Below are 27186 nucleotides of genomic sequence, written 5' to 3'. Positions count from 1 at the left end.
ACTGGTCATGTCAGGATGATCTTTCACAATGTTGTCAGCACATATATTTAGCGTATGCAACACATTTCATCATGCTCATGTACAGAGAGATGTCGCGAAGCACTCTACAGGGTGAAGTAAAAACAGCATCACCCCAACAGGAAGGAAGTTCTACAGGGACATACAGCTAGAAATCGCAGAGGTAGCATGGGAGCAAGGCTGTGGCTACAGAGGGATTTAAAATTGAAGGTCTAGCAATTGCTGGGGCACTGGAAGCAAGTGTAACTCAGCAAGGATGGGGGGAGATGGTACCATGGGACATTTATATAGGTGAGGATACAGCGGCCATATTCTGAGTGAGTCATAATTTGAGAGGTGGAGTGAGGGAGACTCAGCGCAAAACTGATTCAAGGCCTGGATCATGGTTTTGGAAGCAGTGAAGGTGTGGAAGGGATTAAGGAAACAATGGAACAGATGTGGTGGAGAGAGCTCAAATTGAGACTAACCAGCGTTCTATGACTCCACATCACTGGGCGCGGCCAGAGTTAAAGCCAGGAGGGTTGATCGAATCAAGGTCAGAGGTATGGGACAGTCGAACTCCGGAGTCAGATCGTGACCTGACTTCAGAGATTGGCTTTGGTTTGACACGAGATGAAATACAACTTCATTGTAGTCGATTCCCGTTTAAAAAAAAAACTCTTTCCACTCTCAACACATTTAAAATCCATCAGGCAACATCAGGTCTCGGCGCACGAGTGCAAGCCATTTTCTTGTTGTGTTATTTTGGCAGATACACAGGACTTAGCACTATAACAACCTTCACATGGAAGCAAATAGATTCTGCATTCCGGTAAATGCTGTCTCCACGTCAGACATTCCACAGACAAATACCTGACAGAGTTATTATAGGCAACAAGACATTCAATTGTAAACAAAGAATGAGAAACATCCCAATTTGTAGACTTCTTTGCAGCCATACTATTCAAGACTGTTGACATTTCAGCACAATGGCATCATCCAAACACAATCAGTCTTCCTTTCTTTAAAAAGCCTGCCTTTAAATTCCATCCTTTATCTTTAAGCTGCAGCATCCAACAACTAGTCAATGTCAATGATTCTGGGGAAACATGCCACCAATCTCCATATGCTCAGATGATCTTCTACTACAACTAGCATTTTTATAACGCCTTTAACATCGTAAAACATCCCAAGATGCGTCACACAAACTCTTCGTGGACGAAGAAACAAAACAAAGCTCAAGATGAAGGGCTTTGGGGAAGAGACTGCTTCCAGAATCTGCTAATAATTTGAAAAAATTAACATCTCGAGAACAAAATAGATGGGGAAAGATTCCTTTCTACACAACAAAACTGTAAATCAATTCTTTATCAAAAAGGAATACAATTGTATAATATATACACACACACGGAATCCCCCTCCCCGCATCTTATTTTCTAGCTGCCTGAACCATCTCCCACTATTGCTACAAGTCACGCACTTCTTCACTTATAGATTTCAGTGCAACGGGAGTTAGCAACTGCCAACCCACCACACACATCAAATCTATTCACAGAAAGTAGGAAGGATGATTCAGAAACAGACATGTCACAAATCAGAGAAAGTAAACCGCTGCAAAGTACAAGAGGCCACTGTTTCAACAGTGTAAGGCATGCTAATCTGGTGCTTGCATTTTATGCTTGTGCTGTTGTCAAGCTTGGGGACATTTTTGGCATGGTACAAGTTGCAATGCAATATTTAGGCTGCTGATCTTTCACTGAACTCCTGCAAAAAACAAAATAATCAAGTGTCATGCACTGAAAATTATAAATCAAGTGCCAGCAGAATGATACAAAAAACGATACGCCCGTGTTGCTCTCCGAGGTCAACTGGCACCTGTGGACCCTTTTGGAGGCAAATCTGGAAAACAGAGAGCCCACCCAAATGGGAGCGGGCCTCGGGCCACAATACTTTAGGCCTGGGAATTGATGGGAAGCAGTTTCCACGAGTCAGTGCACATTTGTCACACATTTTAGTGTAGGCGGCCATTCAGCCCATCATACCTCTGCCAGCAATCTGAAGGAGCTATCCACCAAGTCCAATTCCCTTGCTCTTTCCTCATATGCTTTTAAACTATTCTAATTTTATTTCTTTATAAATCCAATAGGTCATTCAGAAGAAACTTCTTTACCCAGAGAGGAGTTCAAACGTGGAATTCGCTACCACAAGGAGTGGTTGAGGTAAATAGCATATATGCATTTAAAGGGAAGCTACATGAACATGGGGGAGAAAGGAATAGAAGGATATGCTGATGGGGTGAGATGAAGTAAGGTGGGAGGAGGGAGCATAAGCACCGGCCGAATGGCCTGTTTCTGTGCTGTACATTCGATGTAATTCTATGTAATTTCTTTTGCAAGTATTTATCTACTTCCCTTTCAAAAGTTATGATGAATGTTCCTTTCACCACTGCGTAAAAAAAACCTGACCGCTCTCTTCACTCTCTTGGGGATGATATTAAATTTATTCCCTTCAGTTTCTGCTCACTGGCCAGTGAAAATAGTATTTCTTGATATACCTCGTCTAAATCCCTCAGAATTTTGAGCACGTCTGTCAGAGCTCCGAACCACCTTTGCTCTAAAGAGTCTAGTTTCTCCTTATAACTACTGATGCCTTTTAGTGAATCCTTTCTGCACCATCTCTATGGCCTTGATATGCTTTCTAAAGTAGGGCTCCCAAAACTGAACGCAATATTCTAACTGTAGCGTAACCAATGATCTGTATAGGTTTAGCATAATCACTTTGCTCTTGTGCTCTATATCCCTTTGATGAAACTTTGGATTCTCTGCTCTTCTATTTTTAAGTTTTTTATTTAGCATATATTTCCTATCCTGTACCTCATTTCAAAATGTACCACAGCACATTTCCACGCTAGATTTTATCCGACAGCTACCTGTCCAACCGACTCATCTGTATCCTCAAGTCAGTTTGATCCTCTTCTGTTAATCACACTTCCTATTTTTATGTTGTTGGCAAACTTTGATCGTGTCCCCTGTAGCCAAGTTGTGATCATATATATTTATTTTAAAGGACAGTGGCCCAACACTGAGCTCTCGGTGACACCATTCCTTATGTCCCTCCAGTGTGAAAAGCATCCATTAACCACTATTCTTTTCTGTCCTTTAGCCAACCTCCTATGTATACAACCACATTCCCTTCAATACTTGGTGCCTTAATGCTATCAACAAGCCTCCTATGAAATCACAAAACTATCACTGAATAGGCTCAGTGCATTTAGTAGGCCAGAACAGGAAGCACTCAATCCAATAACATAACAATGCCTATGAAAACGCTCTTCCCCCAACACGTGCCAACTCCTTCCCCACCATCAATTCTCTGGAGGAGAAAGACCATCAACAGTGGGGGAATCTGCCTTTCCCGTGATCCTGCTCAGGCAAACCTAGTGTCTAATCACAATAAATCCGTAATGCCAAGAGTGCGGCTCCACCCTTGAATTAGCCAACTCCTCACAAAGCTGGGATTGAGCCTGGAACCTTCTCGCCCTGCTCATGATCACATCAACGAATGTCGTAGCCCAGAGAGAGAGCAGGGGAGCTGCATGTAAATGTCTAATATCAACATCTCTCTCTCTCTCTCGGGTGATGCTGCAACAAACCTGCCACTTCGTGTCCCTGTATCCCAATCAACACCTGTAGACAATACTCCAAAATGTACTGAAGATACCTGCAGGGGCATTTGAAGCTACAACACCAAATCAGTGTTCATCAAACTTGTACAGAGAAGTTTAGTTCTAACCTTGAACACCCTATTCACACCGTGAATGTGGTGTGGAAAGGACATCAGGAAATCTTCAGTCAATGGGCACAATTCGGGTCTAAACATTTTCATCTCAAGCAGGACTTTGTGCTCTCAGATTTCTTTCTTCAACAATTTTCCCTCCTTCTGAAGGCATCAAGTCCTTATTGTGGGTTTAACGCCACAAGGGTTGGCCAACCACAGCTACCTCCCTCAAGTAGTCATTATTCATAACTGAGCTTCAGCCACGAGTGCTGGCAGGTGATTTGATCTCAGGAGGAATTCACGACTAAGCTTGATGCTGTTCTCACAACAAACATACTTGCACCCTTTCCAGCTTGGGTCATTGGACTGTGATCCGGAGCGGGAACCCTGGCTGACCTTCCCTTAATTCAGGGAAACCAAGGAAAACTGTGGTAATCATATCACAGTCCTGACTGAGGTCAGCTCAGTAAACAAATTCCAGGAATCAAACCTCACTGGCCTACATGGCTCAGCTACAGGATCAACTCATTGTGAAATCAGTGCAGCAACTTCAGACTGCACGAGGTAGGTTCCACTATGCATATTTCCTGGGTCTATTATATCCACTAGAGTTACTTTCGGAAATTCTTTCAAAACATGATCAGGTTCAGAGCCCTACCTTAAACATGTGTGCTTGGTAACTGTGCAGTACGCTTTCCCCCACCCCCCCGCCACCTTCCTCCCTCCCCCGACTCACACTTACTCCTTTCCCACATCCCAAAATATTCTCTAAGTTACCAACTCTGGACAGCAAAACCTGGGGGGGGGGGGGGGGGGGGGAAAAGGAAGCAACACTCAACAAACATATTATCACTATCTTTCTAATCGAATATAAGAGGGAACTCCGCACCTCCCTAGCCCAAGGGCACCGAGTCTTATTGCAGCCTACTCATCGCTGCTCCGGCTGAGATCAATTTACTGAATGCAGACCAGTGAAATTGAATTGGGACCCTTCCCCCTTCCCCCTTCCCGGTCTGAATGGCTCAATACCACACCACATGCTTCATTTACCAGCCAAGTCATTTGGGTATCACACATTTTTGGTGGTTAAAAGTTGAGCTGTGCAGTACTGCAGTTTTGAGGTTAGTACTAAAAATTATCTTACATTCTCGACTTAGTACCAGTCACCATTTCTCACAAATTGCTTTCCGCTCACCCCTCCGGCTCTTTCCTACGTTCCTGCCCCTCTCATTGACAGTCTACCTTCTTACACAACTTTTATCAGCAAGGCTTGGTGACAGTTTAGGCTGTTAGGAAAATAAAATTATATCTAAATTTCAGCCTGTTATTTCTTAAATCAGTAATGTTTTCCTAAGTTTTAACAGACCGACACTGAACACTTCCCAACGGGCCAGGCTTCCAGCTTACAAAGTAGAGGCCGTTACAATTTCCTTAGTTTTGGCTTGGGACTTTCTGCTGCCGTTTACACAAAAGCATCACTTAGTGTGGGAAACCAAAGACAGACCAGAAGGAAAGCAAAGAACCAGAGCCCCTGTTGATCAGAATCCCATTCCAAAAGGAAAAACCAGTTCATCGAGACAATAAAAAATGTATTTTGAAAGCAAGGTAGCTTATCCTCATTCATTTTGATGGTCGATTCTCTTTTGGCATACGAACAGGACTGATCATTGTATCCCCTTTCAAGTGGTTGGGAGGGAATAGTGATGGGAGCTGGCACTGGCATGAACCCCTCCCTCCCTCTCAATCTTGACCCAGGTTTATGACAGGCAATTTACTTTATTAAAGGCATCACTTGGACCCCTGAAGAAGTTCCTTCCACCAATGTAAAGTTCAGTAAAATTCACTTGGAGGACAATGTACTGCATGTATTTGCATATAATGGTGGTTTATGCATCAAAGGCACCACTGGCATTTCCTTCCCATAATTCATTGAATGGTGGAAGCAGTTAGTATTGATTCATTCAAATGCAAATTAGATAGATTTCTTTCAGAAAATAACATTTTGGGATATATGAGTAATTTGAGACATGACACGTAGCAAGTGCTTGGAAGGCAAAAGGTTACTTTGGACCCACGGTTCCCAAAACTCTCCACCACTGGGGGTTTTCCTCGCGTCATTTCTGGGTCTGTTGTAAACTAATTGATAGAGATTGATTGCTGTGATTAGTCAATAACTATTATTGTTGAATCATGTGACTACCAGGATGGTAGACGGTGAAATACATGGGTTATTGGTCGTCTTTGTCTAGCAATTCCTATGTCCCGATGTAACCGCCATCCGTGTTTTTTCTTCACTCTGGAGATTGATGACCAGTGCACTCCATACTTTCTGGTCTCGGCGAAGGTAGACAACACAAGCCCTGGTGTTACTCTTGCCCATTCCATCAAATTCTTCTTCAACTGACTCTTGATCTATTACCACCAACTTTTCCAGGCACCAACCACACCCGCAACTTTCCTCGTAATTCCTGAGTAAAATGTCCACTACCTCAATCACTTTCTTTTCTTATACTCGCTGAAGGGCTCCCTCATTATTTGTTGTCCTTATCTAACTAATTCTCAACTAGCATCTATGGAAACTAACTCAAATGCCCTCACTTGTCTTTGTAATTCAGCCTTCAAAGTGTTGAAGTAGTTTTATTTTACATAAAGTACATCATTAGATTTCTTTTGAACCAACTCCTAAGCAAAGTGCTCCTCACTGCCCCAGTGCTTAAATGCACCTTGTGTTACGGGGTACTGAGCAACATGCAAGAGCAAAATTGGAGGTTTGAACCCTGGTTTCTGCTAGCTTGCTGATCTCAGCTGGGACAGCAGTGGGGAAGCTGCAAATAGTTTCCAACGTTCCCCAATTTACATAAGGGAATAATCAACCAGAATCCAGGCTCCTCTTGGCGCAGTAACTCCAAGTGGATAACGCAGCTGTGTGGAATCAGGTTGGTCCGAGAGGGCATCTTTACTCCTCCGAACTCCCGTTGTTCAATAGTTTGCTGTCACTCGCTGTCTATCTAGGCTCACCCGTGAAAAGTGGCCACATGTATAAGGGGTCAGAAGACTGCTGCCATCTGTGGAACTGAATCCCTGCACAGGCTACAATATTAAGAGATAATTGTAGGTAAAACAAAAAAAGGTTTAATTTAATTCTAAATCCACTATTGGGATTTTCTTGTAGCTTCACACAGGGTCTTTCTATGCATCATTGCATAGTCTTTCTCTAAACCTTGTTACGGTTATGTTTCTGGACTAATAATCTAGAGAATGTATGTTCATATCTCACCATGGCAGTTTTAGAACATGATTTTTTTTTTAAATCTGGTACCAGTAACACTGATAATGAAGTTGTCAGATTGTCATAAAAATCCAACTGGTTCACTTATGTCCTTCAGGAAAGGAAACCTGCATCTTCATCACAGCCACCTCAACTCAATGAGAGAGCCAGGGAAGGGAAAGGGGTTTTCAGAGACAGCAGCAGATACCTTATGGGTGCTGAAAGGGAGGGGAGTGGACTACTGGGGCCTCCTTACTAGCATTTGACCCTAATGTCACTTCAGAGAGAGCCTATAGAAAGGGGGTACATTATTTCCATGTGTGTTGCTAACTCCTAATGCAGCCCCACCCATCCCTTGCTTCACCAGTTACTGCCTCACAGGTACTTCAGACCTCAGCAGATGTATAGAAACATAGAAAAATAGGAGCAGGAGATTCAGCCCGTCGAGCCTGCTCCGCCATTCGATATGATCATGGCTGATCCTCTATCTCAATACCATATTCCCGCTCTCTCCCCATACCCCTTGATGCCTTGTGTCTAGAAATCTATCTATCTCCTTCTTAAATATATTCAGTGACTTGGAATCCACAGCCTTCTGTGGTAGAGAATTCCACAGGTTCACCACCCTCTGAGTGAAGAAATCGCTCATCTCAGTCCTACCCCATATCCCGAGACTGTACTTCAAATACCGCAGCACACCGTGACCCAAGAAGGCGTGCAAGCTTTTTTGTGCAACAGTAAAATAAACCATCTGAGAAAGACACATTAAAGCAAAGGGGTTAAGTCTAAAACTTGTTTTGGGGGGGGGGGGGTGCGGGTGGAGAAAGAGAGTCTGCGCCCGTTCAGCCCTTTCCCATTTGTTTTTCAAGGAACGGAACATTGTAAAAAGACAAAATTATCTTTTAAGCGCATAACTTGCCAATCCTACACACTTTGTGCTCATATTACAGCTTAGCTGCTGGTCTATGGTACTGGATGACTTGTAATAGTGATATTGTGGCTGTGTTTGGCCACACTGTGTGAAGTGCAATCGTCAATCTGTACACAGAGTGCAGCGAGTGTGAGCCAAACACAGAGCGTGTCCTAACCATCGCACAGTCAGCAACTGCAGCACTGCTAAAAAAAATTCCTGATCTTTCTTTTCACACATTCTGTCAGTTCCAAAGCAAGCATTGCTGAAAAGGCTACCTGAGGCAGTGCTTCCAGCATGTGACACTTCTCTCACCTCCAAGTACAGATGTATATTTTATTCTACTTCCTGCAGCTCATTAAATGAAACTTACTCCACTCAGCACAACATGGGACATTTGAATGTCCTGCTGTTGGAGACAGTACTGTTTCTTGCATTGAAAGGTGCGGGGCATAAAAATCCTTATCAACTTGGTTGGAAAGTAAGGAGGGTCACCATATATGTAGGTCGTATTAGACGGGCTGCTTAATACGAGAGTATATACAATACAAGGTAAAAGTTTGCATTTTCTCTTTTGTCTCCTCCCTTAAGGCACTGGCTCTTGCAAGGATATAGATTTCACAGGTGTGGGCAGGAACCCCTTTCCCCCATTACCATTCTTCATTTGAGCATGTCAGGAGGCTATACCAGCATGGGACACATCACACCAGAGCCTGATCCTGGCCTCACCAGACTCCCCACAGGTGCACAATTCCCAGCAGCAATCACTGTGTAGTGCCCTGGAGCAGGAACCCTGGCTACTTCATCCCCCTTTATATCTTACAGAAGCAGGAGGACTGCTGTAGCAGCAGCAGGGTGGCCTCAGTTGAGATCAGGTAACAGCATGGACCCATTCTCAGACCCAGGACCTTCCCTCCATTTCTCAGGACTGTCCTAGTTTTCAAATCCCTCCATGGCCTTGCCTCTTCCCATCTTTGTAATCTCCTTCAGCCCCACAACAACCGCCCCCCCCCCCCCCACCCAGAGATATCTGTGCTCCTCTAATTCTGCCCTCTTGAGCATCCCCAATTATAAATCGCTCAACTTTTGGTGGCCGTGCCTAAGCTCTGGAATTCCCTCCCTAAACCTCTCCGCCTCGCTATCTCTCTTTCCTCCTTTAAGACGCTCCTTAAAACCTGCCTCTTTGACCAAGCTTTTGGTCATCTGCCCTAATTTATCCTTATATAGATCGATGTCAATTTTTTTGTCTTAAAATACTGTGCAGCGCCTTGGGATGTTTTACTACGTTAAAGGTGCTATATAAATACAAGTTGTTGTTGTTGGAATTGCTGACAGGCCAGACCATTGGACCCTAAAGTTGTGGACAACATTCAAATCCCAGCCCTCAACTCAAGGAACTGACTTTATGGCCCGTTTTACATGAGAGAAATGCTACCCTAACTTAGGCCATTCATCTCAGTGCTATTTGGGGACATGGATAACAGAGAATGATCAGTACATTTGCTTGCATAACAATAGTCATTGCACTTCGAAGTAAATAATCATGTGAAGTGCCCAGAGACATTCCAATGACGTGGTAGGACGCTGCACTAATACAAGTGTTGCTTTTTTATTTCACACTGATGGTACATTTACTGGCAGCCTTGGGGAGTTTCCGCAAATGCTTATTTTAGTTTTCACAACTTTTTTTTTTAATGTGTTATAAAGTTCACCCCGTTCCACAGCATAAAGCTCAGGATGCGCTCACGTTTTAACAAAGTGAAATCAGTGTTTCAGCATGTGCATTGTTTGTGTCATGTGTGTGCATGTCTGTGTAGAATCAATAGCATTTTTCAGACCTGTGACTGAACACATCAAACAGATGCTCTTCAAAACCATGCAGCAAAGCCATGAACTTCAAAGAGCTCAGAAAAGCCAGATGTTACTACCTCAATGTAAAAAGACACAATGTACAGGTGGAACCCAACAAACTTTCTCCTCCACTGCTTATGAACAATGCCATACCAACGCATTCATCAGCTCTTCTTACAAAACCATAATATCAACACAGATCACAACTAAATGAAATGAGCTTCCGCGCAGACTGGATCGTGACACGAACTGCTGCCGTGACATTTTGTGTTTGTTTTTACGCCGTAATTAGTTTCAACACACCGGTTACATGTAAATATGAATCACCAGTCTTTTGAGTAATAACGTTTCCACATTGTCATTTTTACTGTGTGATCTTTCAGTTCCCTTCCAGACAGCAGCAACACTTGTCGACAAGTTTTTGATTGTTTTCGTTTTTAAAAAAAAGGGGGGGGGGGGGGGGGAGCACAATTGTCAAGCAGAGAAAAAAATCCAGCACGCCAGCATAGTCCCAGTCCAGATGTGGAACCGCTGCCAAAGCTTTTTTTCGAATTCTTTTTTGAATTCTACTTCACCGTGCAAATAGCGCCAAGTGTACTTAATTCCAAAAGTTTTACAGCAGCAAAGTTAGACGATTGGGAAAAAAGTTAATACATCGTGTAGGGGGGGGGGGGGGGAAAGCATCAATAAAATTAAATCACTATCTAACACTCGTCTGGTTTCGGATGGGCATCAATCGCCTCACCAGTCTGTAGTGTTTTCTAAACCGAAACTTTTTCACTCGCTGGGTCTGCCGCAGAGTTTAAGATGGAGAAATCGGTGACGGAATTAACTTTGGATGTCAAGAGTTGAATCTGCCACAGCAATTCAAAGCGGAAAAAAATCACTCTAACCTACTACTCCGGTAGTTTGATCGCTGAATTAAACAAGAATATAAAGTTCAGAGAAGACGGAAGGAGGGAGGGAAAGAATAATTGGAAGAGTTTGTGACAGTCACTACCCTTCACCCTGAAGGGCCAGCTCAGAACCTTGGCCACCGGGTGAATGATCCGTAAAGTTTAATCAACTTCGCAGATTATTCGCCCGCGATGTTGTGGCATTCAAAAAAAAGTTGATTTTTAAAAAAATTTCAGCGCACACACGTTGTATAAAAGGTTGAGGGGAGGCTGAGACGCCAATCTGGGTTTCTCTCTGTATCACCGTGCCCTCTTTGACTAGAAGCCTTCGGGATCCTGGGTGGGGTAAAAAAAAACTGTTTCTTGCTTTCCCGGCAACAGCGCACTGGGCGCCGCCAAGATGAAAGTTTATGTCAAAAGTTTTATTGCGGCGGGGAAGGAGTTTGGCGACAACCCAGGCACTCGCCGTGGCCCCAGCCACGCTTTCCACCCCGGAGAGGAGCGGAGCCGCCTGGGACTTTCGCCCCTTCCATCACCCCTCAGTCGCTTTAAACCCCCGGTGGTGGTGATGGTTCGCCCTCTCTTCCCTCCCCGCCCCAAACACTTACCTCCACACACAGCAACTGCCCCCAGCACGCCCCAAAAGTGCCTCCAAAGCCGGCTGGCTCCCATCTCTCGGCAGCTACCTCCTAGTAACAGTCCTCATAGAAGCCAATGGGGGGGGGTGGGCTGATTAAGAAAAAAACAAGTAGAGAGGGAATGAGGAGGAATTTAACAAAGTAAAAGTTATGGGGAGTTTGGTCCGGCGGCGAGCCCGAGCTACAATGCTGCCGACATTGGAACCCGGAGTAACTTTCCGAGACCGCCTCACCGGCGCGCACTCCTCCGCCAGCCCGGCAAAGCCCGCGCCCCAGCACCGCCCCTTTCCCCAGCCACAACCCCACTCCCACTCCCCACTCCCCTTCCTGCGTTCAATTACCCCGCATTACAGTTTCTCTTTGAATCATTTCTTTTTTTTGTAAATCCGAAGAACTATTTTAGCCTCCCATCACCGCTCTCCTCTTTTGTGCGGAGGTATTTCATTCTTCTGTTTTAAACTTTTTTTTTGTAAATGTGTCAATTATTTCAGAATTAAAGCAAGATTGTCTCTCCTTTCCCCATCAGAGGCATCAATCTGTTCAACAAAGCCCGTTAAACTGTTTTACAGCAAGCAGGAGTGGTAATCGAATATAAAAATCGCAACCAGTTTCTAAAAGTTTGTTCCAACTTTCTTCTTTATGAAAGAGAATAAAATTACATTGTTAATCATCTTCCGTTAAGGCATAACATATTAATCAGGCTTTTACTTTGGGGAAATATGTTGGTTGAAGTCACTGCTCCTATCTTCCATGTCTATGTCTACAAGTATACTGACAAAACCTGCACAACTACAAATCTTTGCCCTGCTCTGTTCTGTCATGAGGAGATGTACCTGACAATTTGCATCATAAAGCTTGTTGATCACCTTCTTCCTGTCACCTAACTGAATGACTTGTATCGGAACACAGGAACCGGAATGGGCCGTTCAGCCCTTCGAGTCTACTCCACCATTCAATTAGATCTTGGCTGATCTGCACCTCAACTCAATTTAGCTCCACATCCCTTGATACCCTCACACCTAACAAAAATCTATCTACCTCAGTCTTGAAAGCTCCAATTGCCCCCCAGCATCCACAGCTTCTACGACCCAGTATCTTTAGAAAACCTTCCCGCAGACAAGAACATACTCGAAAGTGCCGCAATCACAGTAACTACCAAAGTTAGACAGGCTCTGTGTGTCACACAGAATGACAAATGATCCATCCAACAATGGAATGTAAAGGTGACTTCATCTCATTGCTGTTGGTGAGATCTTGCTGTGTGCAAGTTGGCTGCCACATTTACCCAGATAGCGACAGTGATTGCCCTTCAAAAAGTAAGTATTGCATGTGACATTTTAGGATATTTGTGAGAGATGTGATAGATGCCAAAAAAATCTTTCTTTACTGAGCTGCTGGGACCATGGAAATGTGATCCCAAGGAAAGCAATTGGCCAAGGGTGTATACTGTAATGCTAAGAAATTGTAATTACACAGTTCCTTATCATGTCCTCGGGCACTTTACAACCAATGAAGTACTTTGAAATGCAGTCACAGCAGCCAATTTGCAGACAGTAAGATGTCACAAATGCCAAATGAGATGAACAACCAGAAACTTTGATTTTTTTGGTCAAGAGAACTCCCTACTCGTCTTTGAATTGCGCCATAGGATCCTTTGCATCCACCATAACAGGTAGATCGGACCTTGCTTTAAAATCTCATCTTAAAGATGGCACCCCCGAAAATACAGCACTCCCTCGGCATTGCACTGGAGTGTCAGCCTAGATCTGATAGGAAGGGGCGGGTGGGGGGTGCGGCGGCGGTCTCAAACTCACAACCTTCTGTCTCAGAGATAAGACTGCCAGCAACTAAGCCAAGTTGACACTTTAGGAAAGGAGAGCTTTGAAGCATCAGCATTCAGGACTTTAACTGGATGGTTACCATAAGCAGTTGATCTAAAGAGGAGACATTGGGCGTAATGTTGGCTTTGTGCGACAGTGTAAAATGGGTGATAGTGAATCGGCAGCCCATTTTACATCACTCCCAAATTTTATTTCCATTGACTTCAAAATTGGGAGAGTTGTAGAACGGGCTGCCAAATCGTTATCACCCATTTTACACAAAGTCAAAATCTACCCGATTTCCTTCATGAAGAAGCACGTGACAAACTTGTTTAGTTTGTCTGCAAATCCATGATGCAATGACATAAACCACAGCAAGGAACAACATTGTGAATGACTCTTCTCCTTCCCCGAAAGAAGCTTGCCAAGCAATTTCTGTTTTGCGGGGACAGTGCTCTGAAAAGATCAATCCTGCGGCGACAGCGGTGCTGGACTTTTGGTGCTTTCAGTTCAGCCTGCAGAATTCAAGAAGAAAAATGTTACTACAAATGAGAACAAAATGTAAACAAAAACAAATGTATTTGACAGGCCTACCTATATCGTTGATACCTGATGATCGGAATCTTATTATTAATCGGTCACTCCTTTTAATTGAAAATAATAATCTCAATAAATCATCCCCACTCCTCCAACTTTCTCCTCTCCATTTCTCCCTTGAGGTACAGTTCCACGAATGCACGTTAGTTTGTCCAACAGGCCTATCTTCACTTATGACCCTGAACAGAGTCAGTAAGCTATTATTCAGGGGTGGGGGGAGGGAACAGAGGTGTAAGAGATTCTGTCCTTACCTGATGTCCACATATATGCATTTTCCAGTAGGGGCTCACTGAATAGTGCTCAGGCTGAAAGCATTCAGGCCAATTGTTGTACTGCTTCCCCTATAGAGACAAAGCTGATTAAACACAAAACAGGGCAACAAGCCACAAGCTCAATCACACATGGAGTACTCACCCAATAAACCATCAATGATATTTCAGAGGAAATCTTCATTTCTTTGTTCTTTACTCTGTGCTTTTACCAGTGAATGGGATTGTGGACTGACGGTGGGTTCCAAAGGGGTTATTTCACTGTAGATGTAAGGGCCTTATGTTTTAAGGAAGGGAGCACCCACTGAGTTACAGTAAAAGATAATTGTCAACAATAATTAGATGTATAAAACAATTCTGGTCATCTACTGTCTCACTGCCTTCTCTCCCCTCTCCCAAAAGAAGCACAAATTCATGAACACAGCATTTTGCACTTGCTGTTGGGATTGGGCGATTTCTAGGGTGACAGGGGCCTCAATTACTCTGAAGCTGCAACATTTGCTTGATCAGAACGTTGCATCTTAGACAAGCACAAGCAATGGCCATTTATGATGCCGGGTCCAGCTGTGGTTGTTCTTTCAAGTCCCCACACAGTCATACACCTGAACCAGCCCAACACAAATATCAGCTTTGTTATCATCCTGACCACTTTCAATAGTATATGTCAGACTGCCAATATCTGTCTTCCCTGCCTCTTTCATCACATATGTACATATACACATGCACTCACTGAGCTTCCTATTGATTGAAGAGCTGGAGGAACCAATGTATGTCGAGGTCTGAAACCTGGGTACAGTAGTGTGTGGATATTTTACTGAACTACTGGAGAGAAAAGAAAGAAAGAGACTGATGTAAAAAGACTACTGAGCACTTGGTTTGAGTATAAAACAAGGCTTTAATCAACTGTTTCACAACCATGAGATTCTAGTTACATCACTAGTTCCTGGTTACAGAAACGTCCTGGGCAAGCTGGGCCCATGCCCGACTATTTATACTCCTTGGACGGCGCCACCAGCTGGCCACCCAGTGTTACTTCATGAGTCATTTCTTCATGAATGATAAGATTCATGACAGAGACTTTGGCTAATAATCCAGTGAACATGTGTTCAAATCCCACCAAGGCAGTTTGAGAAAAATTCAATTGGTTCACTAACGTCTTTCAGGGAAGGAAACCTGCCATAATTACCTGGTCTGGCCTATACTTGACTCCAGTCCCATACCAATGTGATTGATTCTTAACTGCCTTCTGAAGTGGCCTAACAAGCTACTCAGATCAAAAAGAAGACCCATCACCGCCTTCTCAGGACAACGAGGGATGGGAAAAAAATGCCGGCCTTGCAGTGACACCCACATCCCGAGAATGATTTTCTTTTAATCTAGAAGAGGAGAAAACTGTAGTGAAATAAACCCCGAATAAGATGCCAGTTAGAACATTCATATCACACATTGCAGTGTGGAATTAATTCCAAGATGTGAATTGACTCTGAAACAGTACAGCTGTTCCTCATCCAGCCACTGGGTGGTACATCCAATTTTTGCCAGGAATGTAATCCTCAATCCATTTTGTCCCACGGAATAGCGCCATCTGACAGCTAAACCACAGAGTGATGCAGTGTCCACAACATTTCACCTTTAAAAGGGTGAAAGGTGTCGAGTAATATGCAACTGCTTTAAGTAACAAAAAAAAAGGCCGGGTTTGTCATTAAGTGGTGTGAGTAACAAGTTTTCTTTTGAGTACTGTATGCCCCACTAAATCAGTGCTAATGATAAAATCATTCAAATTAATAAGCAAATCTCCAGCAGCTCTCAGGTTCAATCCTGTTCTGTGCTGAATTAACTGATCTGAGCTGGGCAGCAGATGGGATGTAATAATTGACCTCAGCAACTCTGGGCAAGGGATGGGAAGTGTCCACTCTTCATAGAATTATAGAATGGTTACAGCATGGAAGAAGGCCATTTGGCCCATCAAGCCCATGCCAGCTCTCTGCAAGAGCACTTCAGCTAGTCCCACTCCCCCACCCTTTCCCCGTAGCCCTGCAAATTTCTTTCCTTCAGATACTTATCCAACTCCCTTTTGAAAGCCATGATTGAATCTGCCTCCACCACCCTTTCAGGCAGTGCATTCCAGATCTTAACCACTTGCTGCGTAAAAAAGTTTTTTCTTACGTCACCTTTGGTTCTTTTGCCAATCACCTTAAACCTGTGTCCTCTGGTTCTCGACCCTTCTGCCGATGGGCAGAAAGAAACAGAGTTAATGTTTCGGGTTGATGACCTTTTGCCAGAACTGGAAAAAGTTAGAGATATAACAGGTTTTAAGCAATTACAGGGGCAGGGAAACAGGCCATTCAGTCCAACCAGTCCACACCGGTGTTTATGCTCCACTAGAGCCTCCTCCATTCTTCCTCATCTAACTTTATCAGCATAACTCTCTGTTCCATTCTCCCTCATATGATTATCTAGTTTCCCCTTAAATAAAGAAAGACTTGCATTGATATAGCGCCTTTCACGGCCACCAGACGTCTCAAAGCGCTTTACAGCCAATGAAGTACTTTTGAAGTGTAGTCACTGTTGTAATGTAGGAAACGTGGCAGCCAATTTGCACATGGCAAGGTCCCACAGACAGCAATGTGATAATGACCAGATCATCTGCTTTAGTGATGTTGGTTGAGGAATAAATATTGGCCAGGACACTGGGGAGAACACCCCTGCTCTTCTTCGAAATAGTGCCATGGGATCCTTTTACGTCCACCTGAGAGAGCAGACAGGGCCTTGGTTTAACGTCTCATCCGAAAGACGGCACCTCCGACAGTGCAGCACTCCCTCAGCACTGCACTGGAGTATCAGCCTAGATTTCTGTGCTCAAGTCCCTGGAGTGGGACCTGAATCCACAACCTTCTGACTCAGACGCGAGTGTGCTACCAACTGAGCCACAGCTGACAACCTAAATACATTTATGCTATTCGCCTCAACTACTCCATGTGGTAGCGAGTTCCACATTCTCACCACTCTCTGGGTAAAGAAGCTTCTTCTGAATTCCCTATTTGATTTCTTGGTGACTATCTTATATTGATGGTCTCTAGTTTCGCTCTTCCCCACAAGTGGAAACACACTCTCTGTGTACATAGTACAGGATTCTTCATTTGCTTTTTCTTACCTTTTTGAGGGATGAATTCTGGGATCCCAAGAGCTTTAAAAGCCAATAATCCAGTGGCTCAGTGGATTTTTCAGTGGGTTAGTGCAGTTTCCGGTATGGTTGACAGCTACACTTACTAAAAAAGTCCAAAGTCCAATCTTGTCTCAATCACATAACCTCAATCAGGGCAGTGGTAAAGGTGCTGCAACTGTGCACAGTGGCTTCAGGCCGGGTGGAGGAGGAGAGGGGAAATCAGGTAGGTTCCTGCTTCTGTTCAAGATCCAGCAACCTCTGGAGCAAAGTACATAGGTGCGGATTTTGGGACAGAATTCAGCTTGGCTATGATGAGCCTCATAATTAAACAGCCCATTGACATTCACTATCATTACACATGAGGAATGGCTACTTGGGTGAACCACTAGCGTATGGGTGGTGTCTGTGAACGCGAACAGTGCAAGAGTCACTGGCATAGCTAAAAGATGTGAAAAATATATATATCTATTTTGAGTCCCAATACTGTGAGCAAGTTGTCTTAACGATGCCAGCTAACAGGTAGAACTTGGCGGGGGATTCATAGATAATGCAACTGGAGTCACGAAGGATTGAGAATGGAATCTGATGGCTTCAAGTGTGACGAGTTTGGTTACCTTCCAGTGGGAATGGAAGGCCAAGAGCTATGCCTTCCAGAAGATGCGTCTCCTGTTTCCTGGAGGCAGTAACACTCTGTCCATTTCGTCTTTGAGCAAAGACTCGTTTTAGTGGCTCAGCGCAATTCAGTATTACAATCTCCAAGTCACCTGCACACGAGAGAGTGGGTGTCGATGACACATCAAAGCATAAATGGCACACTCACCTTGTGTCATTTCACATAAAGCCTCGGAAAAACTGTGGCATTCCCCCTGGTGGCTTAGTGAGCAAGTACGACATGTGCTGTGTGGGGCTGTGCCAACAGACCAGAAGGCCCCCGGCCACACACCATACTGCAGCTCAGCCTGATACACCATGCCCGATGCAATCACAATAAAACACACACTCAGGCCTGTTCCAGCAGGCATCATATTGTATACTGTTGAGCAAAGTAACCTGAATTGATAAAATAAGTCATTGTTTCACTTCCTTTCCTAAGTTACTGGGAGGTGGTGGCATTCCACTTAACTATAGAAGCTGTACGTTACTGACCTTGATAACGGCGCACATCTTTTGATTTGAAACTACACCTCAGCTCTCAAACCATCAAAATCTCTTAACGTCTCTTTAACAGTTACTGAGCAACAGAAAGCATGATTGAGAAAGAGGTGAAGTGGAAGGAAGGAAAAGATCGAGAGGGAAAGAGAGAAACTGGTGTAAAAACACATCTGGGTTTAATTTCCTCTGTGTGCTATTTTAATGCTGCAGCTAACAGCTTCGCTAAAGTTCCTGTCTGTGCTATTTTAACCCAGGAGTTAATCTATGGTTCAGCTCCCAACTCAATTAGATCCATTTTTCCCTAGAATGCTGTCCTAGAAACTGCCAAACAAACTTTATTAGGACAGCACCTACAAAGATGTTCCCCCTACCCAATTGTAACTTCCCCAAAGTCTATTACTATGACTATTACAGGGGGGTGCAGGAGGGGAAAGAGGGAGAGGGGCTCAGCTCATCAGATATCTCAGTGTCCAGATCACTGGGCTCTTTGCCCCATCACTGTTGGCTGCAAAACATTTCTCTTCATCTTCACCAGCCACTATTTAAAGGTTTTGCCTTACAGCTACCAGTTGATTTGGCCACTTCAGAATGTCACCATTTTCAACACTTACCTTTCTCCTGAGACCAAAAACAATCATGACATTAGAGGCAGGAGAATAGTGGGTCCAAGTTGAACAAGCCCTTCTGATTCAGTAATGAAATATCTTTATTCTGTAAAATCCTGTTTCCTTTATATAAGAATTATATTGTAATGCAACAGAGGCTGCTCTCTCCCGCTTCCCTCTCTCCTTGCTGTGGAATTCCAGAGGTCCATTTCTGAAATTCTTTAAGTTGTCCTCTATCACACAATCCCAAAGGAGACAAACACGCCACTGAACAATCATTTGGGTGTTTGGGGATTGAAATATCCGTTGAGACATCTGTTCTCAATACCCACCTAGCTGAATGGCACTCTGACTATAAAGCGAGCACAATGTGGATGCTAAGAATGCTGCAATGACATGAGCGACAACAGACGCCACAGTCTGCAGTCAAAATCTGAAGAAAGGGAGTAGCCGTCAGCCGGGATAAGGCCTAATGTTATTGAAAGCGAGGTCTGAGGGAGACAGTCATTCAGTGTACAGTCCCTGAACTAATGGCTTTCAAACTCTTTGTAGCAGTCTTTTACTGCTGTTATTTTTTTAAATGTTAAATTCCCTTCATTGTTGAATTCCTCTTATTTAAAAAATAATAAGGAACAATACACACTGGAGAGAAGAAATAAAGCATGTTTCAAAGCTGCAGCACAATGGTTTCCCTCCAATTTTCTGCCGTGCTGTCACCAATTCCCTACTGGGGTGCAGTTCCAACTTTGCTGGCAATCCTCAGCTGCCCCAAACGAATGGTTATTTTTTTCATGCCTGAACCAAGACAGTGAGTGCCAGTGGGTTATTCGACCATGAAGAGCATCACAACTGAGCCTCATCCCGACAGCAGCTTACACCCACACATACGCACACTTTCCAGCAAGGGGTCTCTGTACAACTGCTAAAAGTGGGGTAAAAATAGAAAATGCTGGAAGTGCTCAGCAGCTCAGGCGGCATCTGTGGAGAGAGAGAAATAGAGCTAACGTTTCAGGTCAATGACCTTTCATTAGAACAGCATCGCAGTATTTTGCTTTATTGAATTAAAAGTGGTGTCTCCCCTGGCTGATTTTACCGGGAGGGGCCACTTCTAGTAACATCTCAGCTCACGTCGGACTAACTCAGCACAGGCTGAGGAATTGAACCTGGGACCTTCTCAATTACACCCAGGAGTGCCACACTTAACCAACTGAGCCATCAGGTAAACATCAGTGAAGGATTTCTGGCAATGACATAATAAACTGTAAGTGCAAAGCACAGGCAGCGTACGAGCTGGTCAATAGTGTAACAGAGCAGAATACCGACACAGTCTGATTTTATGCAGGGCTAGTTGACTTCTTTAGTCGTTGCTCACAGATTTGCATGAATTGGGCCCACTTACTGCTGGTGGGAGATGTTCAGTGTAGAACAATTGGAACTGGGGCTTTTGCTCCCTCCCTCTGCCTCTAAACCTTGCTGCTCCCTCAGTTAGCGTGTGGCCCCCCTGATAATATTATAGATCACAATCCCTTCGCACCACCCTGCAGCTGCATTACGACTTGAGTCGCTGTACAGACACTGTACTTCTCCTGACCTGGTTGCTATCCTGCTCTGCTTTCCAATTTGTTTCCTTCACCCACACGGTTCCAAAAAGATAATGAAGTCAAGAATTCGGTTGAGCGCCCTGCGCATACGTTGGATCCTGTGCTTATGCCAGAAATCAGCTGGCCAATTTACCCAGATATTTGGAGGTCTCCGAGCATCGGGTGTCAGCTGACTGGTTTGCACTTGGCTTGGAGCTTGACTGTTGCGCTGACCAGTGGGAATTGTTGTCTGATTAGGAGGGGCCCAGCAGGAGGCCTCCAAGTCTGGGGGGGTTGTGAAGTTATGGGTGAGCAGAGGGTGTACCCAAAAAACAAAGAAAGACGTGTATTTATATCACACCTTTCATGACTTCAGGACATCCCGAAACATTATACAACCAATGAAGTAATTTTGAAGTATAGTTACTGTTGTAATCATAGAATCAGAGAATGGTTACAGCACGGAAGAAGGCCATTCAGCCCATCGAGCCTGTGCCGGCTCTCTGCAAGAGCACTTCAGCTAGTCCCACTCCCCCGCCCTTTCCCCGTAGCCTTGCAAATTTTTTTCCTTCAGGTACTTATCCAACTCCCTTTTGAAAGCCGTGATTGAGTCTGCCTCCACCACCCTTTCAGGCAGTGCATTCCAGATCCTAACCACTCGCTGAGTAAAAAAGTTTTTCCTCATATCTCCTTTGGTTCTCCTGCCAATCACCTTAAATCTGTGTCCTCTGGTTCTCGACCCTTCCACCAATGGGAACAGTTTCTCTCTATCTACTCTGTCCAGACCCCTCATGATTTTGAACACCTCTATCAAATCTCCTCTCAACCTTCTCTGCTCTAAGGAGAACAACCCCAGTTTCTCCAGTCTATCCATGTAACTAAAGTTCCTCATCCCAAGAATCATTCTCGTAAATCTTTTCTGCAGCCTCTCTAAGGCTTTCACATCCTTCCTAAAGTGTGGTGCCTAGAATTGGACACAGTACTCCAGTTGAGGCTGAACCAGTGTTTTATACAGGTTCATCATAATTTCCAAGCTTTTGTACTCTATTCCTCTATTCATGAAGCCCAGGATCCCGTAAGCTTTTTTAACCACTTTCTCAACCTGCCCTGTCACCTTCAACGATTTGTGCACAAATACCCCCAGGTCTCTCTGTTCATGCACCCACTTTAGGATTGTATCCTTTAGTTTATATTTCCTCTCTTCATTCTTTCTTCGCATTTTTCTGCATTAAATTTCATCTGCCATGTGTCCGCCTATTCCACCAGCCTGTCTATGTCCTCTTGAAGTCTATCACTATCCTCCTCACTGTTCACTATACTTCTAAGTTTTGTGTCATCTGCAAATTTTGAAATTGTGCCCTGTCCACCCACATCCAAGTCATTAATATATATCAAGAAAAGCAGTGGTCCTAGAACCAGCCCCTGGGGAGCACCATTGTGTGTATGCCTTCCTCCAGTCTGAAAAACAACCATTCACCACTACTCTCTGTTTCCTGTCACTTAGCCAATTTCATATCCATGCTGCCACTGTCCCTTTTATTCCATGGGCTTCAACTTTGCTGGCAAGCCTATTATGTGGCACTTTGTCGAACGCCTTTTGGAAATCCATGTACACGTCAACCGCATTGCCCTCATCAATCCTCTCTGTTACCTCATCAAAGAACTCGATCAAGTTGGTTAAACACAATTTTCTTTTAACAAATCCGTGCTGGCTTTCCTTAATTTATCCACATTTGTCCAAGTGACTGTTAATTTTGTCCCTGATTATTGTTTCTAAAAGCTTCCCCATTACCGAGGTTAAACTGACTGGCCTGTGGTTAATTACAGTCCTAGCCCTTTTGGGCTATTCCAGATCAGGCATATTCCCCAGACGTTCACCCTCAACTTAAGTTAGAGATAGCCGAATTCCATAAGACGCTTAAATGGGTCTAAAGGTTCAGGCTATCTCTCCCTAAAGGAAAGGAACGACTAAAGATGTTACTGTTGTATCTATGCTTTAATGCGTTCAATCAAGCATGTAGATATGTCAAATTAAATCAGAGTCAGGCAGACAGGCTTATAACTGCGATGTTCACTTTATTGCATAAAATGGCCGCCTGCCATTTTCCCGGGTAATTCCCATAATGCAATGCACATTACATTACCGTATTGACTGGTGTCAAACTCGCAATCAATACACGACATCCCCCTTTTCCTTGGAAACAAACTTGCAGTTTACAAACAGTTGCTTACAATAACACTGCATAACTTATTTGGTTTATAAACTTTTTACAAACTTGTGTCTTACCACACAACTAAATAATTCCCAGGTTTAAACATTTAACATCACCCATGCAGTTCTCGCACAGTTTATGTTGTGACATAATCAGACAGTCTTTGTGGTTTTCTTTTAACCCTTTGAGGTCTGGCTGTATTGGGTATGTCTGACATGTTGGTGTCAGTGGGTATTGCCTGTGTCACAGTGGTATGTGTGTCAGGGTCTACTATACTGTCCTCAGTCCCTTGTGTTTCCACTTGCTCATGGAGTGTCTCCTTTGGTCCATTGGTTCTGTATTTCTTCACAAACATAGTGTTTCTCGAGTAGCGTGCTCTGTCTGGAGATTCTACTACTACTTGACTCCCTGTTTTACTCAAAAACTTTGTGGGGTGTGGCATTAAAAGGAGTGGTGAACTTGTCCACTTTGTCCTGCCGTACCAGCACCATGTCGCCAACTTCCACCTCTGAGTATTGTGTTCTCTGCTGTTCATCTGCGTACAGTTTGGACTTGCCTTTTTGTTCTACGTCCCGGTCACGTACTTCCATGTCTGCGCGTGACTCTGTGATGTCTGGCAGCTTTCCTCTCATTTTCCGTTTAAAGAGCAGCTCCGCCGGGCTCTTTCCTGTCGTGGCATGGTCAATGCTCCTGTACACAATCACATATTTTCTAAGTTCACGTTTCCAATCTAGTCCTTCTGACTGAGCAATTCTGATTCTCTTCATCAGCGATGCATTCTGGCGCTCGACTTCTCTGTTAGCCTGAGCCCATTTTGCTGTCGTTTTCAGGTGTTTGATCCCATTGTTTTCACAGTATTCTTTGAATAATTCAGATCTGAATTGGGGACCATTATCAGATTTGCAGGTGATTGGCAAACCATGACGGCTGAAGATTGACTCTAAACTATCAACAACCTTCTCTGTTGTTGTGGAGGTCATGATGTCGTATTCATAGTAGCGACTATAATAATCAACTACCACAAGAATGGAGTGGTTGGATGGCAAGGGTCCCAGTAAGTCTATAGCTACATCCTGCCAGGGGCCCTCCGGTAATGGTGTTGGTCTCAACGGTTCAGGTGGGTCGGGTCTAGCTACTATCTAACAGCCGTGGCACGCTTTACAGTGTTTTTCAGCTGCCTTGTCCATGCCAGGCCACCAAACCTTGGTTCTGAGATGTTGCTTTGTTCCAACTATTCCCAAGTGTCCTTCATGTGCTAACACCAGGGCTCGTGCATGTAACACTGTGGGTGGCACGATGCGTGTTCCCTGAAGAACTAGGTACCCCACTGCGCACAGCTCGTTTGCAATTGCTGCATAAGCTTTACAGTTCTCAAAATGTCCGTTTGTGATTGCCTTCCGTACCTCAATCAGCTCTGGGTTGGTAGCAGAGGCTTCCTCCACCTCTCGAGTAGTGAGTGCTTTTGGTGTCGCACTCACAGCTACGAATTTCACGTATTCATCTGAGCCATGAGAATGTCTCTCCTGTTTTGCTGTCTCCCCCAGCAATCGTGACAGTGGGTCTGCAATGTTTTGCTTGCCTGGAATGTGTATCACCTTAAAATCGTACGGCTGTAATCTAAGTACCCATCTCTCTATACGGGCACAGGGTTTAGAGTGTGGGCTGTATATCACTTGTAATGGCTTATGGTCAGTTACCAAGTTAAATTTTCGGCCATACACATATGGATGCAGCCTCTCACAAGCCCATACAAGAGCTAAGGCCTCTCTCTCTGTTTGAGAGTATTCCTCTCACAGTCTGTTAAACTACGACTTACATAGCATATTGGCACCTCTTGTCCCTGTTGAGCCTGAACTAGTACTGCGCCTAAACCTACAGGACTGGCATCTGCTATCACCTTGGTTGGTGCGTCCTTATCAAAATATGCTAAAGTGTCAGCTCTGGCCAACTCTTCCTTGAGTGCACTGAATGACTGTCTCTGTTGTGATCAAAATTTAAATGGTGTGTCTTTTCTCGTCAGGCGTCGCAGTGGCTCTGATAGCATTGCAAACTGCGGGATGAATCTGCTACTGTACCCGAGTCCCAAGAAACTCCTCAACTCTGTAGCATTCTCTGGTTCCCGAGCTTCTGCCACCGCTCGCACTCTCTCTGCTGTTGGTCCGATGCCCTTTTCAGACAACAGGATTCCCATGAAAATCAATCGGTCCATGTTGAATTGGCACTTCTCTGAGTTTAGTGTCAGTCCACTTTCCATTAGTCTGGTCATGACAGCGTGCAGGCGTCTGTCGTGCGTTTCCTGGTCGTGTGCATGCACGATAATGTCGTCTGAGATGTTTTCAACACCCTCTATTCCAGCTAAGGCATTAGCTATCTCATGCTGATATTGCTCACTAGCTGAAGATACACCGAATATCAGCCTCTTGTACCTGTATACTCCGTTATGTACTGCAAACGTTGTGATTTCTCGTGACTCAGGGGTCAATTCTAGCTGGTGATAACCCCATTTCAGGTCTAGCTTACTAAACACCGTTGAGCCATTCATACCTTGGAGTATCTCATCAACGGTGGGGATTGGAAATTGTTCCCTCACTATTGCCTGGTTTGCTCATCTCATGTCCAGGCATGACCTTACATCCTTATCCGCTTTTGGTACAATAACCACAGGATTTACCCATGGGGTGGGACCAGTTACAGGTTCGATAATGTCCATGTCCCTCAATTGTTTTATTTTGGCCTCTACTGCCCCCCCTTAAGTTGAATGGTATACGCCTGAGTGGCTGGGCCACAGGCTTCACTTGTGGGTCGATATACAAACTGATCTGTTTTGTGTTCAGCCTTCCTACTCCCTGGAACACCTTTGGATACCGCTGTTCTAGTAGCTGTCTTACATCTACCACAGCTGAGACATCTGCGCCTATTTTTAAAACTCCCAGTTTCATGGCTGTCTCGCTTCCTAGCAACGGCTCTCCATGGCCTTTAACCACAATGCACGCAGCATTCGTAACAAAATTGACGAGTTGACGGTGCAAATAACTACACATGGGTATGATCTGGTGGCCATTACGGAAACATGGCTGCAAGATAATCATGAATGGGAACTAAACATACAAGGGTATTTGACAATTAGGAAGGACAGACAGGAAGGAAAGGGAGGTGGGGTTGCTATGTTAATCGAGGATGGAATCACTGCAATAGTCAGAAATGATATTGGGTCAAAGGATCAGGATAGTGAAACAGTTTGGGTAGAGATAAGGAATAATAAGGGGAAAAAGTCACTAGTGGGCGTAGTCTATAGGCCTCCTAACAGTTGCAACTCTGTTGGTCGGAGTATAAATCAGGAAATAGTTGGGGCTTGTAATAAGGGAACAGCTATAATCATGGGGGATTTTAACTTTCATATTGACTGGATTAATCAAATTGGGCATGGCAGCATTGAGGAAGAGTTCATAGAGTGTATTAGGGATGGGTTCCTTGAGCAGTATGTAACTGAACCAACCAGGGGGCAGGCAATCTTAGATCTGGTCCTGTGTAATGAGACAGGATTAATAAAAAATGTCCTAGTAAAGGATCCCCTTGGAATGAGTGACCATAATATGGTTGAATTCCAGAGAGTTGGATCTCAAACCAGCATACTAAGCTTAAATAAAGGAGACTATGAAGGTATGAGAGTAGAATTGACTAAAGTGGACTGGGAAAACAGATTAAAGTGTAAGACGGTACAAGAGCAGTGGTCTACATTCAAGGAGATATTTCACATCTTTCAAGATAAATATATTCCACTGAGGAAAAAGGGGAGCAAAAGAAAAGACAGCCATCCGTGGCTTCATAAAGTAATAAAGGATAGTATTCAACTGAAAACAAGGGCATATAAATTAGCCAAATCTAGTGGGAGGATAGAAGATTGGGAAGCATTTAAAAGCCAGCAAACAATAACTAAAAGATTAATTAAGAAAGGGAAGATAGATTATGAAAGTAAACTCGCAAAAAATAGAAAAACAGATAGCAAGAGTTTCTACAGCTATATAAAAAGAAAAAGGGTGGCTAAAGTGAACGTTGGTCCCTTAGAGGATGGGACTGGGAAACTAGTGGTGGGGAACATGGAGATGGCAAAGACGCTGAACAAATATTTTGTATCAGTCTTTACAGTAGAGGACACTAAAAATATCCCAACACTGGACAAACAGGGGGCAATGGGGGGGGGGAGGAGCTAAACACGATTAAAATCACTAAGGAGATGGTACTCAGTAAAATAATGGGACTTAAGGTGAATAAATCCCCCGGACCTGATGGCCTACATCCTAGGGTCTTGAGAGAAGTGGCGGTAGGGATTGTGGATGCATTGGTGATTATTTTCCAGAACTCCCTGGACTCAGGAAAGGTCCCGGCAGATTGGAAAACTGCTAATGTAACACCCTTATTTAAGAAGGGAAGTAGACAAAAAGCTGGA

At 44.1% G+C, this 27186-nt stretch overlaps 1 protein-coding gene across 1 annotated transcript in view; it reads right to left on the bottom strand.

The window, feature by feature from the left end:
• LOC147121729 (uncharacterized) overlaps nucleotides 1-11603 on the bottom strand; it is a 176065-nt gene extending 164462 nt beyond the window's left edge. Inside the window, exon 1 of the mRNA XM_085982183.1 lies at nucleotides 11308-11603. Within this exon, the coding sequence (XP_085838309.1) occupies nucleotides 11308-11371 (64 nt within the window). The 5' untranslated portion in view covers nucleotides 11372-11603. The remainder of the gene's footprint in view (nucleotides 1-11307) is intronic.
• Between the last annotated feature and the right edge of the window lie 15583 nt (nucleotides 11604-27186).

Source organism: Somniosus microcephalus, chromosome 3, assembly GCF_052327205.1.
Source record: "Somniosus microcephalus isolate GS21.2 chromosome 3, FLI_Smic_1.0, whole genome shotgun sequence".
NCBI classification, from domain to species: domain Eukaryota; kingdom Metazoa; phylum Chordata; class Chondrichthyes; order Squaliformes; family Somniosidae; genus Somniosus; species Somniosus microcephalus.
The sequence above is the reverse complement of the archived record's forward strand: the minus strand, read 5'-3'. Positions and strand labels throughout refer to the sequence as shown.